General features: G+C 47.6%; 1 protein-coding gene across 7 annotated transcripts in view; it reads right to left on the bottom strand.

Moving 5' to 3' along the window:
* Positions 1 to 783: 783 nt before the first annotated feature.
* LOC106613172 (phosphatidylinositol 4,5-bisphosphate 3-kinase catalytic subunit beta isoform) overlaps positions 784 to 17,729 on the bottom strand; it is a 74,179-nt gene continuing 57,233 nt past the window's right edge. For all 7 annotated transcript variants that reach the window (XM_045724734.1, XM_045724736.1, XM_045724730.1 and 4 more), the window contains 19 exons: positions 14,523 to 14,705; positions 12,427 to 12,594; positions 11,435 to 11,524; positions 9,387 to 9,638; positions 9,194 to 9,290; positions 8,915 to 9,045; positions 8,763 to 8,813; positions 7,670 to 7,858; positions 7,343 to 7,464; positions 6,652 to 6,795; positions 6,272 to 6,371; positions 5,675 to 5,871; positions 5,431 to 5,540; positions 5,012 to 5,090; positions 4,046 to 4,213; positions 3,702 to 3,825; positions 3,460 to 3,605; positions 3,203 to 3,335; positions 784 to 3,079 (listed from right to left, as the gene is read on the bottom strand). In XM_045724734.1, coding sequence (XP_045580690.1) covers positions 2,942 to 3,079; positions 3,203 to 3,335; positions 3,460 to 3,605; positions 3,702 to 3,825; positions 4,046 to 4,213; positions 5,012 to 5,090; positions 5,431 to 5,540; positions 5,675 to 5,871; positions 6,272 to 6,371; positions 6,652 to 6,795; positions 7,343 to 7,464; positions 7,670 to 7,858; positions 8,763 to 8,813; positions 8,915 to 9,045; positions 9,194 to 9,290; positions 9,387 to 9,638; positions 11,435 to 11,524; positions 12,427 to 12,594; positions 14,523 to 14,705 — 2,622 coding nt within the window. In that variant the 3' untranslated portion in view covers positions 784 to 2,941. The remainder of the gene's footprint in view (positions 3,080 to 3,202; positions 3,336 to 3,459; positions 3,606 to 3,701; positions 3,826 to 4,045; positions 4,214 to 5,011; positions 5,091 to 5,430; positions 5,541 to 5,674; positions 5,872 to 6,271; positions 6,372 to 6,651; positions 6,796 to 7,342; positions 7,465 to 7,669; positions 7,859 to 8,762; positions 8,814 to 8,914; positions 9,046 to 9,193; positions 9,291 to 9,386; positions 9,639 to 11,434; positions 11,525 to 12,426; positions 12,595 to 14,522; positions 14,706 to 17,729) is intronic.

Raw genomic sequence — 17,729 nt, 5'->3', positions numbered from 1 at the left:
AAACAACTATTACCCAAGCTAGAGTGCTGGGGAAATGATACAATGGTAATTATTCCATAAATGCTCCATAATTAGCCATTGCAATCAAAGATGACAGCACATGTAGTAGTTGAGTCAATGAGTGTTGCTGACTTGGAACAAGCTGTATGTAATTATATCACTTCATTTTCACACTTGCACATGCATTTTTTCCCCTTCAGTTATCACTTTTGACCCGATAAAACAAGCTTGTGTTCAACTTGACAGCTCATAGGAGGTTGCCAAGATATCCACTGACACCTTTCGCAGAGAAACAACCTATCAATCATAGAATTTGTAGGTATTAACAGCTACAGAGCACTGTGACCTGCCATCTCCAGATGGAATCCAGGTAGCTGTTGACCCACAACCAAGTTCTATTCAGGATCCATAACCTGGCAATAAGGGTTATTGGCTACTCCACCATGTATGGCATCACCACCACCACCACATGACATCAGTAGAGAGGCATGTTGGTCCCCTCCAGCAGAGAAGAGCTGGGCCCCACTGTGCTCTCCCTCCTTCACTCACACAACCACAGTGGAAAGAATGCAGGATCTCTGGGCCTGGAATCAATCTGTATTCATCACAGTGCCATAGCCACAGGGATCAAATCTGTGCTCGTCCTTGTGCACTGTCAAGTCGTTATGCAAATATACCACATCTTATATACAGACTTGCTGGCACTGCCGTGATTGAAGGGGCACATACGCACGTTCGCACCCGCTCAAACACACAAAAACCTATTACAAAAGAAAAATGCAGTTAGATGGAAAATAACTTTAATAAAACTCATATGAAAACAAAAAACTGCAAAACCATAAAAGCCTGTACATTTGACAATATTCAGTGTCTGAGAGACTTAAGAAGGCTAGCGGTGAGAAATACAGCAGCAATACATATTAACCCAGTGACAACCATTATAGCCTCAGGCATTAGGGCCCAAGGGTTCATTTACATAATATACATGTAGACTCCTATACGGATATTGCACAAAATCAAAACACATACTGGAAGAGCCCCTCATGACAAACCCAGGAAGTAGCTTTGAATCGCAGTGTTATGCCTTCTGCTGGCAAACCCCTCCCACAGGTCCTAAACTCCACCCATTTCAGCTGATCTAAAAAAAACAAATACTCGTAAAAACAAAAAAAGTGACATTTTTCACAAACATTCGATTTTTGAACAGATTATTAAAAACACAGTAAAAACAAACCTAAAACGACTGTTTTGGTCCTAAAAGGCATTTTAGTTACATGCTTCGGTTATTTCTTAGTGAGTTCTTTCATTGTGGTTATGTGAGCAGTTTTGTGCTTTGAAAGACTAGTTCTGGCATCCTTAGGCAAGTCTGTCTAAGACAGAATCTCTATGGGGTAGTGATAATACCTATATGGGGTAGTGTGGTGATGACTCACCCTTTGTGCCTGTTCTGTTTGTCCAACAACAACCATGATTTGATAAAATGGAACACAGGAATGTTACATCCACATTCCAAAGCAGGAACACAAAATAAAGTTTTAGAAACATTTTAAGCTCCCTCCCTCCCTCCTTTCTTTAAAATGGTGCCAGTGTTTGATGGTCCAATTCACCCATTTTCTCAAAGGCAGAAGCTGCGTGACCAAATTGAACCGCCCCACCCTCATGGATGCCTCTTCCCTAGAGCAAAACCACCAAATCAATCGGTGAATGTTAACTCGGCCAAATCTTTCCCTACAGTTTGTTTTACTCCAAGTAGGATAGCAGGCTTCATGAGAAATATTATAATATTGGTAACCATCCGGATGTCACCGGGATGGTGTATTCAGTGTGGAGCGTACAGCATGCAGGCCAAATCTGTGTTACACAGTGTTCTTTGCCCCAGCTTACTGAGCACTGCTTTCCCGCAGTTCTGTTAAGGTTACAGCGAGGGAACTAGCTCGCTAGCTACTAGGAGGGGACAGCGGAGTGCGTAAAGTTGAAAAACCTGCACAAACTTTTGTTTAGCTGTTGGGAGGAGGCGTCCAGAGAATTTGGTCATGAGTGACTGTTTCTCAAGACCACAGGATCAGAGGGTCTCTCTCCCTCTCTCTCTCTCTAGTAGTCTGGCACATATACAACTTAAACATCTTAGATAGAATTAAATCTTAAATGGCAATAAAATAAAAACATTAAAAATAAACTAAAAGATACAATCTGTTCCAGTTTTTAGGCACACTTTCAAGATGAACTGGAGGCCTCGTGAGGATAAGTCCAATAAGACCCACTTCCTCTGGCCATGTGCACGTTTTGGTGTCATTTAAAGACACGCGGGTGAGCCGCTTTGGTCCTCAGTCTTTACACACCCACTCTATACACACCCAGTCTTTACGTGTGCTGTCAATCAACTGTCTGGTGCAAGGCCTGGAGTGGGTGTGGTCAACCCTGACCTCTCCCTTTAAGTCCAACACAAGGCAGCTCAGAAGTCCTGCTGATAGGTGGGTGAAACCACCCCTGTCCCCTTCATTAGTTCAGTCTAGTCCAGGCTCCAAGGGATCGGTCCATTTACAACAAGGGGTGGGGGGGTGGGGGGTGGGGGGGTCGGAGAGGCCACACTATTCCTCAGGTGTTGGGCTCTGACTCTCACTGAGCGAGTGCAAAACACGCAACAACGTTACCCACAAATATGTCACAAGATCAGGGAGAGACAATGGGACTGCTGGACTGGCTGGAGGCACACAGCAGCTTCAAAAGCCAGAGGAAAGGCAAAGGGAGGGGAATTTTAAGCCTGTAAGAGCATGTGTGTTTAAGATGGTCTTCTAGGTTCCCTTCTTTAAGGCCCCAAGTCTAGTCCTGTCTGGTCTTCACCCCTTAGCCCCCTCAATCACGGTTGTTCCAGCCCTGGATAGACCTCAGACCCTCCTAACCCCTGACCTTTAACCCTCCAGCTTCAGGATGTCTGTGTGTTCTAGGAGCGGTTGTCTTTGACCACGTTGTGGGCCATCCAGTTGACTTTGGTGGTCCAGCTCTCTCTCAGCGCCTCGTCAAACTTCTGGCGGAACTGTTTCAGCGCCTCGTCGTCGGTCTTCCCCAGGGCCAGAGAGTCCTACAGGGGAGAGGAGACTTAACTACTCTTATCATAACAGATTACTTCTGTAGCACATGTAAACTGTAGCCCATGTGACGTGGCCAACTATATACTGCGCGCGTGTGGGTGCATGTGAATTACCTTTAGGTACTGTATATCCTTGACGGAGGTGAGCTCTGGCAGTCCAGCAGTCAGCATGAGGGCAAACAGGGTGATGAAGAGGTTCCCATTCCGCCTCAGAATCAGGTAGGCCTGTTCACAGTAATTACGGAAACTAGGCACAACACACACATTCAGTTCACTATACATTTACTCAAGTAGATAAATGATAAAAGCTAGGCAACAGATAGTGTTCCCGGCCTGGATCGCCTGAGTAGTGAAAGGAGACAGACGCTCACCTGCCAAACTTCTCAGTGTTGCCCGTCTTTCCCTGTTGGATGACGTGGATGAAGTCATGGGTCAGGATGAAGGGGACACGTTCCCTCTTGATGCCAAACTTGGACTTGAAGTTCCCCAGGATATGCCCAAAGTCTATGTGGAAGAGCTGAGACACACAGGATGTAAGAACTTGATTCCATTAAGACTCCATAAATGAACCTGGGTGATTTAGCCTGTCGTACTGGGGAGCACCTCTACCCACCTGTCCAGTGCTGCGGACCATGATGTTGTCACTGTGGCGGTCACCTATCCCCAGGACGTAGGTGGCCACGCAGTAGCCTGCACATGACAGGGTGAACTCCTCGATCGCCTTCTCCAGAGCATCTCTGCATAGTACACCAACACAAAATAAAGTGTTGGCCAAGTGGGAGCTTTCACTGGGTTTGCACTGCCAAAGCATAGCAGCTCACTAACACGTCGCCTGTTATATACATAGTTAAATATCTATGAAATAGGTCAGTAATACACAGAACTTTTGGTAAGTCACATTGAGAAAGAGCCCTGGTGTAAGAAACAAACAAACCCGTTGGCAAAGTGCGGTCTTACCCAGAGTTTTTCTCTTTGAGCCAGTTGAGCAGTGCATCCTTGTTGAAGGCTGCGGCGGCCGCCACGTTGCTACTGGTCAGCTGGATGTTGGCGATGGTATCCGCCGACGACACCACCTCGATCAGCCCTGACCGGTCACCAGTCGCTAGGCAACCGTAAGGCACGATTCTGCACAGACACATTTTGTTCCAATGATTCATAATCAACACCATTGAGATGCACCCTATAATTATCTCCATGTGTTTCCTTTCCCCGGCTCGGTCTCAGCACGTGACCAGAATGTACGCATGATCACACTCCAAACAACACATCATAGTGGCTTTATGATCCTCTCTGCAGAGCTCCTTCTGCTCTCTGAACCCTTGTCCCTGTAACCTAACAGCCCCCCAGCTCAACTGTCAAAACAATCCCACACACTGCTCAGCTCCAGATGTGTTAGACTCTGTGTGTGTGGATTTGATTAGGATGAGAAGCGGCTAGTGGGTGTGGATTTGACTAGGATGAGAAGCGGGTAGTGGGTGTGGATTTGACTAGGATGAGAAGCGGGTAGTGGGTGTGGATTTGATTAGGATGAGAAGCGGGTAGTGGGTGTGGATTTGACTAGGATGAGAAGCGGGTAGTGGGTGTGGATTTGACTAGGATGAGAAGCGGGTAGTGGGTGTGGATTTGACTAGGATGAGAAGCGGGTAGTGGGTGTGGATTTGACTAGGATGAGAAGCGGGTAGTGGGTGTGGATTTGACTAGGATGAGAAGCGGGTAGTGGGTGTGGATTTGATTAGGATGACAAGCGGGTAGTGGGTGTGTGATGCTGGGGGTATGGATGTGGGGGGGGTTAGAGGTCAGGCTAGCAGGGGGTGATTAAGGGTCCCCCCCCCCCCAACACAGCTTCCCTACAGAAAACAGGAACAAACAAGCCTTACTGACAGTCTGACTGAGGACACACACCTTTCATATTAATATACACACCTCAGGTCCAGATTGGCCTCCTTCCATAGCAGGTCCATCAACCTCAAGATCTGCAGTGTCAACATGTCTTGTCTCAGGTCTGGAAAGAGAGATGAGTCTTTCATTCATCCTTCCAGCTTCAAAATCACCTTCCATAATACACATCCCTCCATCTTGACCTCACTACTCTTCCCTCGCTCTCTCCCCCTGAACTTCAGTGATCTTACATTTCATCTCTTAGAGGATGGTAGCCTAGCGGTTAAGGGCATTGAGCCAGATAACTGAAAGTTCGCTCGTTCGAATCCCCCAGCTGACTAGGTGAAAAATCGGTTGATGTGTCCTTGAGCAAAGCACTTAATCTTAATTGCTCATGTAAGTCTCTGGATAAGAGCGTCTGCTAAATGACTAACATGTCAATGTTAGATCCAACCCCCTCGTACCGTCTCCATTCTTGAAGATGATTCCCAGGGTGTCTCCCCCCAGCAGCTTGTTGTTGTAGACGATCCACAGAGGCTTCATCTTAGAGTCCATGTACCGACATTTCTCCACACTGGCAGGGTTGGAGGAGAGGGGAGAAATGCGGGAGAAAAAGCAAAAAATAGAGCAAGAGAGAGTCAAATCATAGTCATCCACAAGGCCCTCTCCACTCCCATCTAACCCCTTGAACCTAACCCTGGCCCTTACTTAATTCCAGAGAGCAGGACACTGGGGTTGAGAGGGGAGTGCAGGTCAGAGAGCGTCTCTGTGTAGCCACTCTGTCTCAGACAAGTCATCATGGCCTCTTTGGTGAGCATGGCCTCCTTGGTCTTACTGCGGGCGTTCTTGATGGTGCCCAGCTTGATCAGCTCGTTTACAGACTTCAGCTTGCTCAGAGCCTCCACCTAGATGGAGAGAGTGTGTAATGTTGTTACAACATAGAAGCAACGCGATGTAATAATGATGAAGTTACACCACTGCTGTATTGCCTTTCAAATCTGACACAGATGCTACGCATGACTGCATGGGCTTCCTGAAACATCCCACAGCATGGTAGCTAATTCAAAACAGGAAGGAGAGAAGGGATGGACAGCAGTGAACAGGAAGAAGCTGCCAGCAGTGCGGATGTCAGGGCTAATACAGTAGAGGTCAGAGGTTAGAAGTCAGGCTGCTGTCATCTGACGTCTTTATAAATAACCCCATTCTGAACTGAAAGGAAACTATAGAATTAGATGTACTGTAGTGATTCATTCACAGGTTAAGGTTGGAGTCAGGGCGTGAGCACGCCCGTGTTGGGGTCCTTACCTGTTTCTTCAGGACCTCAATGTGAGGGATGCTGCCGCGACAGTAAGCCTCCAGAATGAGAGAGAACTGGACAGCGACGGCTGGCATGTGCATCTCTGACCTATAGGGGGCAGCACAGTCACCCTACAGTTACAGTCATACCTGGGGTGGGTTAATGCACATGACCTCACGGAACATACACCACCAAAAAAATACAGCCTGTGTAGAGGGAAAATGTATTTTGAATCTTTACACACACACACACACACACACACACACACACACACACACACACACACACACACACACACACACACACACACACACACACACACACACACACACACACACACACACATTCTTTCATGTACACACACTCTCTCTCTCACTCTCTCTCTCACCTGAGATGCCAGAAGAGGAAGTGTCCTATGTTGCGATTGCACTGGGCTCTGTTCAGTAGGAAGCGGGTGAGTGCACAGTCATAGTAGGGTTCATAACGTAACACCTGTACCAGCTGGAGCAGATACTGAGACAACTCCTCATCACTGGGAGGGGGAGAGCAGGGGGCGGAAGAGGGGGCGGAAGAGGGGGAGAGGAAAAGAGAGAGGGGGCAGAAGAGGGGGGAGAGCAGGGGGCGGAAGAGGGGGAAAGGAAAAGAGAGAGGGGGAGAGCAGGGGGCGGAAGAGGGGGGAAAGGAAAAGAGAGAGGGGGAGAGCAGGGGGGCAGAAGAGGGGGGAAAGGAAAAGAGAGAGGGGGGAGAGCAGGGGGCAGAAGAGGGGGAGAGGAAAAGAGAGAGGGGGGAGAGCAGGGGGCAGAAGAGGGGGAGAGGAAAAGAGAGAGGGGGGAGAGCAGGGGGCGGAAGAGGGGGGAAAGGAAAAGAGAGAGGGGGGAGAGCAGGGGGCAGAAGAGGGGGGAGAGCAGGGGGCAGAGGAAAAGAGAGAGGAAAAGAGAGAGGAAAAGAGAGAGGAAAAGAGAGAGAGGGAGAGTGGGGAGAGGAAGAGATAGTGAGTAAGACATTACAACAGTAAGTGAACTAGGAATAGGTATGTGTGCATTTGTATGTGTGAGCGTGTCGGTGAGCGTGTGGACTACCTCATATCCCTCAGGCAGCCCACAGCGTACTCTCTGACGTACTGGTCTGGGTAGTTAAAGTCAAGCAGCTCCAGAGCATCCCTGGGACTCAGCTTGGGCCAGATCTGCAGCAAGGCCTGGAGCTGAGAGACAGATCATTCACTATGATTAATAACTGATACAGGAGCACAGCAGAAGGTGACTGATGAGGGGCATAGTGGTATGGGCTAGGGGTTCATTTAGGATCTGACCATTGAGGCACACTAGTTTATTGCCCTTGAGAAGAAATTGAGTGTGTTAAAAAACACTATCAATACACAAGACAGGATCATGTGGCACAGTATGTACCTGGGCCATGTCCTCATGTTTGCTCCACTTGACGGAGAGCAGCAGTTTGGGCAGTGACTGGGGGAAGTTCTCCATGCAGTCGTAGCGTAGTGTCCAGATGAGGTCCTTCTCGTTCTCACACAGCTGGGACAGAGGGTCCCTCTCCATGATCTCCTTCAGCTCAATGTGGAACTTCTTACCGCCTCGGCCCTGTGGGGAAACAGCAGAGGTGGTCAGTCACCACTAGGTGGCAGCACAGGGGAAGAAATCACATTACGTACAGAGGAGTAGCAAGGGGTGCTAAAGGTAGAAGTCACCATTAAGCACAGATCTGGAATCAGAGTGCACTGCATGTAATCCTATCCACCACCAGAGAGATACAAATAGATCTGGACGTGCATGCATGTTTGATTGCTTTATGGATCAACAATGAAACATTGTTAGTCGACACAGAATAAGAGCTTGAAGCTTGAGACCGTAAGAAAACCTCCAACACACACACACACACACACCTCCCTGCAAAGGGCATGTTTTGGCAAGCCCTCTGCTTCACACGGTGTTACATAACCATGTCCCCTGTTCCACAGGGGCTTTAGGATGGGTGATTTTGTTGGTCCCCACAAGGCCAAATGCTATTTCTAGGGAGTTTAGGGTTAAGGTTAGAATTTGTGTTAGGGTTAGAATTACGTTAAAGGTTAAGAGCTAGGGTTAAGGTTCGATTTTTAGGTTAGGGTAAGAGTACAGGTAAGGAAAAATTGGATTTTGAATGGGACTGAATTGTGTCCCCCCACAAGGTTAGCTGTACAAGACTGTGTGTGTGTGTGTGTGTGTCTGTGGAACAGGAGGGCTGATCTTAGCCTCAGATTCCTCCGAGAGACACTATTGTGACAGTGCACCAGCCTGCCAACACCACCCTGGATCAGGGCTGACTGGGTTGCCCTGGAAACCAGTCATAGCAATATCCTCCCCTCTGACACATTTGGTGTCTGCTTACTGTCCCAGAAATGCTTGCAACATGCCTGGCGCCTGCTGCTCTGGAGTAAAGGGAGCACTTGTGTGTGGGGTATTTATGTATGTGTGTAAGTGTTTGAGTTGTTGGAACTCACGACAGTACCATGGGCAAGCAGTCGCTTGACCCGGCGATCTCTGCAGCTTTCTCCAGAATCTGCAGAGGAAGACCACACACACATACATATCAGTGGTCGAAATACTTCATAATGATAACCATGTATGAATACGTCCGTGTGTGTGTGTGTGTGTCCTCACCTTGTCGAAGGGGGGGAATAGGATGGGGTGAGGGTTGTAGTCAGGGAGGTGGATGTGGAGTGCTGTAGTGTTCTCAGTGTACGGGTTGGTCTGGATGGTTCCTATGGGGTTCAGCATCTCTTCAAGTTCATCTGGGGGACACAGAAAAATCACTCATACATGCCACTAACATTTAGTGTATAAGTAAGTAGGTGAGTTTCAGAAGTGGGTGTGTGTAGGTGTGAGTGTGTATAGGTTAATTCAAGGGTTTGTAAAGTGCATGAGGGTGTGTGTGCTCACCAGGAAAGGAAGACCAGCTGTGAAGGACGATATCTCCAGTCTTCAGCTGTCCTTTATAGTCAAACAGCATGGTGTTCACCCAGGCTACAGGGTAGTGCTGCAGAGAGAGGAGAGAGAGAAAGAGGGGACAGAGATAAATATCTGTATGTGTGCACGCGCCCATGCCTGTGTTTTGTGTGTGTGTCTGTCATACCACTTTGCCAGACTTGCGGATGGTCTGGTACTTGTTGATGTGGGCGTTCTTGGTGGACTTCTGCTTCTTGACCTTGTCCATGACGGCGTAGACGGCAAAGCAGAGGCGGGTCATGCGCGGCAGGTCGCTCACGGTAATGTCGAACTCTAGCGTGCTGTTCCACACGTGTTCGGAGCGTCCGCTGCTCTCGCTGCTCACCGCTGGCTTACACAGCAGCTCTGTGCCATGGAACAAGCCTGCACGTACCTGGACCTGAAGAGAGAGAGAGGGGTTTAGTTCACCATAATAGGATCATAGTGAGCGCTAACAGGGCTCTACTGTCCATGGGTTATAAATACAGTTGAACTCGGTAGTTTACATACACTTAGGTTGGAGTCATTAAAACTCGTTTTTCAACCATTCCACAAATTTCTTGTTAACAAACTATAGTTTTGGCAAGTCAGTTAGGACATCTACTTTGTGCATGACACAAGTCATTTTTCCACCAATTGTTTACAGACAGATTATTTCACTTATAATTCACTGCATCACAATTCCAGTGGGTCAGAAGTTTACATACACTAAGTTGACTGTGCCTGTAAACAGCTTGGAAAATTCCAGAAAATGATGTCATGGCTTTAGAAGCTTCTGATAGGCTAATTGACATAATTTGAGTCAATTGGAGGTGTACCTGCGGACGTATTTCAAGGCCTACCTTCAAACTCAGTGCTTCTTGCTTGATATCATGGGAAAATCAAAAGAAAATCAGCCAAGACCTCAGAAAAAGAATTGTAGAACCAGACCAAGTCTGGTTCATTCTTGGGAGCAATTTCCAAATGCCTGAAGGTACCACGTTCATCTGTACAAACAAAAGTATGCAAGTATAAACTCCATGGGACCACGCAGCCGTCATACCGCTCAGGAAGGAGACGCGTTCTGTCTCCAAGAGATGAACGTACTTTGGTGTGAAAAGTGCAAATCAATCCCAGAACAACAGCAAAGGACCTTGTGAAGATGCTGGAGGAAACAGGTACAAAAATATACGTATCCACAGTAAAATGAGTCCTATATCGACATAACCTGAAAGGCCACTCAGCAAGGAAGAAGCCACTGCTCCAAAACCGCCATAAAAAAACAGACTACGGTTTGCAACTGCACATGGGGACAAAGATCGTACTTTTTGTACAAAATCATACAGAAATAGAACAGTTTGGCCATAATGACCATTGTTATGTTTGGAGGGAAAAGGGGGAGGCTTGCAAGCCGAAGAACACCATCCCAACCGTGAAGCATGTTGGTGGCAGCATCATGCTGTGGGGGTGCTTTGCTGCAGGAGGGACTGGTGCACTTCACAAAATAGATGGCATCATGAGGTAGGAAAATGATGTGGATATATTGAAGCAACATCTCAAGACATCAGTCAGGAAGTTAAAGCTTGGTCGCAAATGGGTCTTCCAAATGGACAATGACCCTAAGCATACTTCCAAAGTTGTGGCAAAATGGCTTAAGGAGAACAAAGTCAAGATATTGGAGTGGCCATCACAAACCCCTGACCTCCATTCCATAGAAAATGTGTGGGCAGAACTGAAAAAGTGTGTGCGAGCAAGGAGGCCTACAAACCTGACTCAAGTTACACCAGCTCTGTCAGGAGGAATGGGCCAAAATGCGAACAACTTATTGTGGGAAGCTTGTGGAAGGCTACCCGAAACGTTTGACCCAAGTTCAACAATTTAAAGGCAATGCTACCAAATACTAATTGAGTGTATGTAAACTTCTGACCCACTGGGAATGTGATGAAAGAAATAAAAGCTGAAATAAATCATTCTCTACCATTATTCTGACATTTCACATTGTTAAAATAAAGTGATAATCCTAACTGACCTAAGACAGGGAATTTTTACTAGGATTAAATGTCAGCAATTGTGAAAAACTGAGTTTAAATGTATTTGGCTAAGGTGTATGTAAACTTCCAATTTCAACTGTACATCCCAGAGCAAACAGTAAAAATGCAACATCAATTCCAGGTTTGCTATCAAGTAATCATCATCATCATCATCATCAGTGGTTACCTTGGCCGTCTCCTCAGCGTTCACCTTGCTGCCTTTGATTAGGACGATCTTAAAATGGGTAGACACCTCCCATACACACGTATTCACTTGCTGGAGAGAGAAGCAGAGTAACAGAGGGAAGAGGAGAGAGAGAAGGGGAGATAAATATTTTCATGAGTAAGCAAGGAAAACAGTATACTTTACTGTAGGAATAACAAACACACATACACTTACTGAAGGGTGAGTCACACTGTTGTCAAGCAGAGTAGACTTGCCAAGGTCAGCACAGCAGGAAAAACACTCCACATGACTGGCCCTCAACTACAGACCACAAACATGAATAAGCAGCACACTTCCTGTGTTGTGTGTGTGTGTGTGTAAACTAAAGTTTTGTTTTTTTAAGTGTGTTTGTGTGTGAGTGAACAGGAGTGTTTTGAATGTAAGCGTATGTACTGTGTATCAGTGTGTATTTAGGTGAGTGCCTACGCGACAGAGGAGTACATGTATCTTTTTGTAACGTCTGATTAGAGTACACCACAAGAACAGTATATCCTCTCAACCTCTCCTCACTACCTAGAACAAAGCTCTCCCCTCCTGGAGAGCTGCTGGGTAAACAGGTCTGTTGTGAAGCACAGGCCTGTTGTGAAGCCTTCTCACTTCTCCTTCTGTCAATGGCCCAACTACCACACGACATCACTGTCTGACCACAGTCTTCTTTTCAGATCAGATACAGTCTTGTTGATGTCAATCATTACAACTAAATGTCAACATTTGAAGCATTGACTGACAGGTGTGTCATTTACTGTCCAATGTCACCCGTCACTGTGGGACAGTCATCATGGTACCTTGGCAATTAAGCTCTAATGAGCAATTAAACTGCACCTGGCCTTTAGAACCAGACGGAACGTCAGAATGACGTCAGAGTGCACCTGCTAAGAGCGGCTAGCAATGTCTGGAGAAAATGCTCACAAACATGCACCTACCACACCCACACACACACACATGTGACTGACCGAGGGTCCCCTCCTCTTGGGGGGCAGGGGTAAGGGGGGGATGGAGCTCTTGCGGTTGACCACAGCTCCGATGGCCGAGATCTCCTTCTCGAACATGGCCTGGACCGTGCTGACCTGGACCAGGGTCAGGTGGGGACACTCCTTAGCCTGGAGACAGGCTTTGATGTACTGGGACAGAGAGGAGAGGACGTTAATACACAGAGAGTACTATTCTGTACGCACACACATCCAAACTGAATTTCTTTTAAATGTTTTTTTTGTAATGTAGCAGACGCTCTTATCTAGAGCGACTTACAGGCGCAATTAGGGTTGAGTGCCTTGTGCTCAAAGGCACAGACAGATTTTTCACAATGAAATTTAAATTCTAACCAGCGACCTTTCGGTTACTGACCCAACGCTCTTAACCGCTAGGCTACCTGCCGTCCCTTACAAATGTGAATGGTGCACATGCGCACACACACAGCCAGCCAGAGAGAGAGAGCCAGCCAGCCAGAGAGAGAGAGCCAGCCAGCCAGAGAGAGAGAGAGAGAGAGCCAGCCAGAGAGAGAGAGAGAGAGAGAGCCAGCCAGAGAGAGAGAGAGAGAGAGACAGCCAGAGAGAGAGAGAGAGAGAGAGCCAGCCAGAGAGAGAGAGAGAGAGAGAGAGCCAGACAGAGAGAGAGAGAGAGAGAGAGCCAGACAGAGAGAGAGAGAGAGAGAGAGCCAGCCAGAGAGAGAGAGAGAGAGAGCCAGCCAGAGAGAGAGAGAGAGAGAGAGCCAGCCAGAGAGAGAGAGAGAGAGAGAGCCAGCCAGAGAGAGAGAGAGAGAGAGCCAGCCAGAGAGAGAGAGAGAGAGAGCCAGCCAGAGAGAGAGAGAGAGAGAGCCAGCCAGAGAGAGAGAGAGAGAGAGACCAGCCAGAGAGAGAGAGAGAGAGAGCCAGCCAGAGAGAGAGAGAGAGAGAGCCAGCCAGAGAGAGAGAGAGAGAGAGCCAGCCAGAGAGAGAGAGAGAGAGAGCCAGCCAGAGAGAGAGAGAGAGAGAGCCAGCCAGAGAGAGAGAGAGAGAGCCAACCAGAGAGAGAGAGAGAGAGCCAACCAGAGAGAGAGAGAGAGAGCCAGCCAGAGAGAGAGAGCCAGCCAGAGAGAGAGAGAGAGAGCCAGCCAGAGAGAGAGAGAGAGAGCCAGCCAGAGAGAGAGAGAGAGAGCCAGCCAGCCAGAGAGAGAGAGCCAGCCAGCCAGAGAGAGAGAGCCAGCCAGAGAGAGAGAGCCAGCCAGAGAGAGAGAGCCAGCCAGAGAGAGAGAGCCAGCCAGAGAGAGAGAGCCAGCCAGAGAGAGAGAGCCAGCCAGAGAGAGAGAGCCAGCCAGAGAGAGAGCGACATCAGACAAGCCTATATGTTCTGAAGAGATGACAGAAGAGGGAGAGAGCCAGCCAGCCAGAGAGAGAGCGACATCAGACAAGCCTATATGTTCTGAAGAGATGACAGAAGAGGGAGAGTACACAAACTGAGTAGGGATGAGAGGTCAAACAGAGGAAATCAGACACACAGATGGAAGGTAACCCATATCTAATGTACAGACATGATGTATGTGGATCAGATGGTTCCTGGATCTAAACACTGGGTCACAAATAGGACCGGACCCTTTTCTGCAGGGTGTAATGGTCACAGTCTGCTTCATCACACACGGAAACGCACACACACACACTCATACACAGATGGATTCAGTCATGCACACATACCAGGTCTGTGAGTAACAGTAATGTGTTCCAGGAAGACAGTGTTATTAATGAGGCGTTATTAGGACAGCAGTCAGATGACCGTTTCTGGATCACTGCGTCTCATTTATGGTTAAACACAAGGAGACATTCCTAAACCCACTCCCTACACGCTCTGACCTTGGAACGTTAACTGTTACATACTACTTATGACATTAATGATTAAGGAATGGTTGAGATAAACAAGGTCATTGTCAGAGAAGAGTTGAGGTCAGCACAGCACATGTAGAGGGTAAGAGAATAAGAAAAGGAGCAGTTTGATGGTAAGAAAGCACTCGAGGGTTTGGGGGTTAAAGGTGAAGGGGTCATAGGGCATCATGAGGTTGAGCCTAAGAGTAAAGGGTCACCTTGTACTGTATCAGGGGGTGGTCTCCACAGAGAAACTCCAGCTTATCGCTGACCCTCAGAACGTACTGCTCAGCCTGGCGTCCCTCCTCCTCGGGGCCGTGGGTCGTCAGCCATTTCCTCAACGCCTGTTCCATCAGCTCACTGGGACTGGTGCTGGGCCACACCTTCAGACTGGCTGTGTCCTGGAGGGAGAGAGCATTATCCTCATTAATGTCAACACACACAGAGAGAGACCAGAGACATATATATATATATATATATATAAGTGAAATCCCATGATAGCGAGGTGAGAGGGCAAAGGGGGGGGTTGAAAAAACAGTAAAATAACATTAGAGAGAAAGACGGGGGGGGGGTAAAGGAATATAGATTATCCTGCAGTGTGTGACAAGGTTTAACAAACAATCCCAGCAAGGTTTACAGACACCGAAGGCTTACAGAGCATTCAGACAGAGAAACACACACCCCTACCCAACCTGCCTTGCAGCCTGGCGCCAAACCTGGTCGTGAGGGCACAGCCTTCACCCACTCACAATGCTATGACAACCACATACTGCACATCACCATGGTGACACCACCCAGAGTGGTCAAGTTCCAAATAGAGTGGTAATAATTATTCAAATGATTTCACACTGTCATTACAGCCAATACATTAGGACTATGGTGACTATGGGTACTTTCAGGTAATTCCCTTAAATAAAATGGTAACTATAGCACCTTGTAGCTTCAAGTGCATGAGTGCTGTTTTACAATGTAATGTCCAAGTAAATATCATGTAAACAAGTAGTAAAATAAGGGTTTGTTCAGCCAACTGAAAACCAGGCCAACCAACCAATGGAGTTAACAAGACTAGACAATAAAAAGGTCCACTTCCTGTGCCTAATGTGAACTCCTAAATAACACAGACTTCCTGCCACCGTCCACCTGGAGAGAACACAGACGGTAATGGTTTGGGCCATGACCCTAGCGTGGCGGTGACCCTAGCGTGGCGGTGACCCTAGCGTGGCGGTTGATCTGAGCTCATTTGTTGGCATGCCACCGAATCTATAAAAACAGAGTTGCACACTCCATATGTATAACTACCAGTGATTTATTGGTTAAATGCCACCGGATCTACACACACTTATTTCAGATAGAACATACAGTAGTTTGTGGAGAAGTTGATAGTGAGAGGTGTGTTTTGTGAGTGAGTGAGTGTGAGAGAGAGGGCAAGCGAGCGATGCAGAGTCAGCGTCTTCAGATGTCCTCTTTTTCCATGTTTTCAATCAGTGGAGAGGCCCTTTGGTCAGGCGCTTGTGTGTGTGTGTGTGTATGTATGTATATATATATATATATAAAAAATATAAGTGTGTCAGGGGCTTCGGTGTCTCAGTGAGGATGGAACTGTGACTGGTGGTGACCCATTTAGTGCCGTCACTCTGCCAGTCTGGCTCAGTCACATGACCAGGTGCCATAAGTGGCCAGCCAACTGTCACATGACCCGGTCCCGTTAGGGGCCAGCCAACTGTCACATGACCCGGTCCCGTTAGGGGCCAGCCAACTGTCACATGACCCGGTCCCATTAGGGGCCAGCCAACTGTCACATGACCCGGTCCCATTAGGGGCCAGCCAACTGTCACATGACCCGGTCCCATTAGGGGCCAGCCAACTGTCACATGACCCGGTCCCATTAGGGGCCAGCCAACTGTCACATGACCCGGTCCCATTAGGGGCCAGCCAACTGTCACATGACCCGGTGCCATTAGGGGCCAGCCAACTGTCACATGACCCGGTCCCATTAGGGGCCAGCCAACTGTCACATGACCAGGTGCCATTAGGGGCCAGCCAACTGTCACATGACCCGGTGCCAGCCAACTGTCACATGACCAGGTGCTATTAGGGGCCAGCCAACTGTCACATGACCCGGTCCCATTAGGGGCCAGCCAACTGTCACATGACCAGGTGCTATTAGGGGCCAGCCAACTGTCACATGACCCGGTCCCATTAGGGGCCAGCCAACAGAGGAGATAAAAGAGGGGAGAATATCTGTGTGTGAGAGAGTTTGTTTACTCGTCTGTAGCCTACTGAGTATAACAAACATTAGGAACACCGTCTTAATATTGAGTTGCACCCCCCACCACCTTTGGCCCTCAGAAAAGCCTCAATTCGTTGGGGCATGGACTCTACAAGATGTCGAATGCGTTCCACAGCGATGCTGGCCCATGTTGACTCCAATGCTTCCCACAATTGTGTCAAGTTGGCTGGATGTCCTTTGGGTGGTTGACCATTCTTGATACACATGGGGAAACTGTTTAACGTGAAAAACCCAGTAGCATTACAGTTCTTGACACAAACTGGTGCCCCTGGCACCTACCACCATACTCCGTTCAAAGGCATTTCAATATTTTGTCTTGCTCATTCACTCTCTGAATGGCACACATACACAATTCAAGTCTCAATTGTCTCCAGGCTTTAAAATCCTTCTCGTCCTCTTCATCTACACTGACTGAAGTGGATTTAACAAGTGACATCAATAAGGGATCATAGCTTTCACCTGGTTAGTTTCATGGAAAGAGCAGGGGTTCTTAATGTTTTGTATACTCCGTGTCTGTATACTGTTGTCAGTATTTGATGACTACTGATTGATGATAGCTGAGGGTGTGTAGTAGAGGTCGACCGATTAATCGGAATGGCCGATTAATTAGGGCCGATTTCAAGTTTTCATAACAAATCGGTATATATATTTTTTTACACCTTTATTTAACTAGGCAAGTCAGATTAAGAACACATTCTTATTTTCAATGACGGCCTAGGAACGGGGGTTAACTGCCTTGTTCAGGGGGGATTCGGGGATTCGTTTTTGCAACCTTCTGCTCTAACCACCCGCCTTACATTGCACTCCAAGAGGAGCCTGCATGGCAGGCTGACTACCTGTTACGGGAGGGCAGCAAGAAGCCAAGGTAAGTTGCTAGCTAGCATTAAAATGATCTTATAAAAACTATCAATCTTAACATAATCACTAGTTAACTACACATGGTTGATGATATTACTAGTTTATCTAACGTGCCCTGCGTTGCATATAATCGATGCGGTGCCTGTTAATTTCTCATCGAATCACAGCCTACTTCGACAAACGGGTGATTTAACAAGCGTATTTGCGAGAAAAAAAAAGCACTGTCGTTGCACCAATGTACCTAACATCAATGCCTTTCTTTAAAATCAATACACTA

The sequence above is a fragment of the Salmo salar genome, chromosome ssa09 (assembly GCF_905237065.1).
Source record: "Salmo salar chromosome ssa09, Ssal_v3.1, whole genome shotgun sequence".
NCBI lineage: Eukaryota > Metazoa > Chordata > Actinopteri > Salmoniformes > Salmonidae > Salmo > Salmo salar.
The sequence above is the reverse complement of the archived record's forward strand: the minus strand, read 5'-3'. Positions and strand labels throughout refer to the sequence as shown.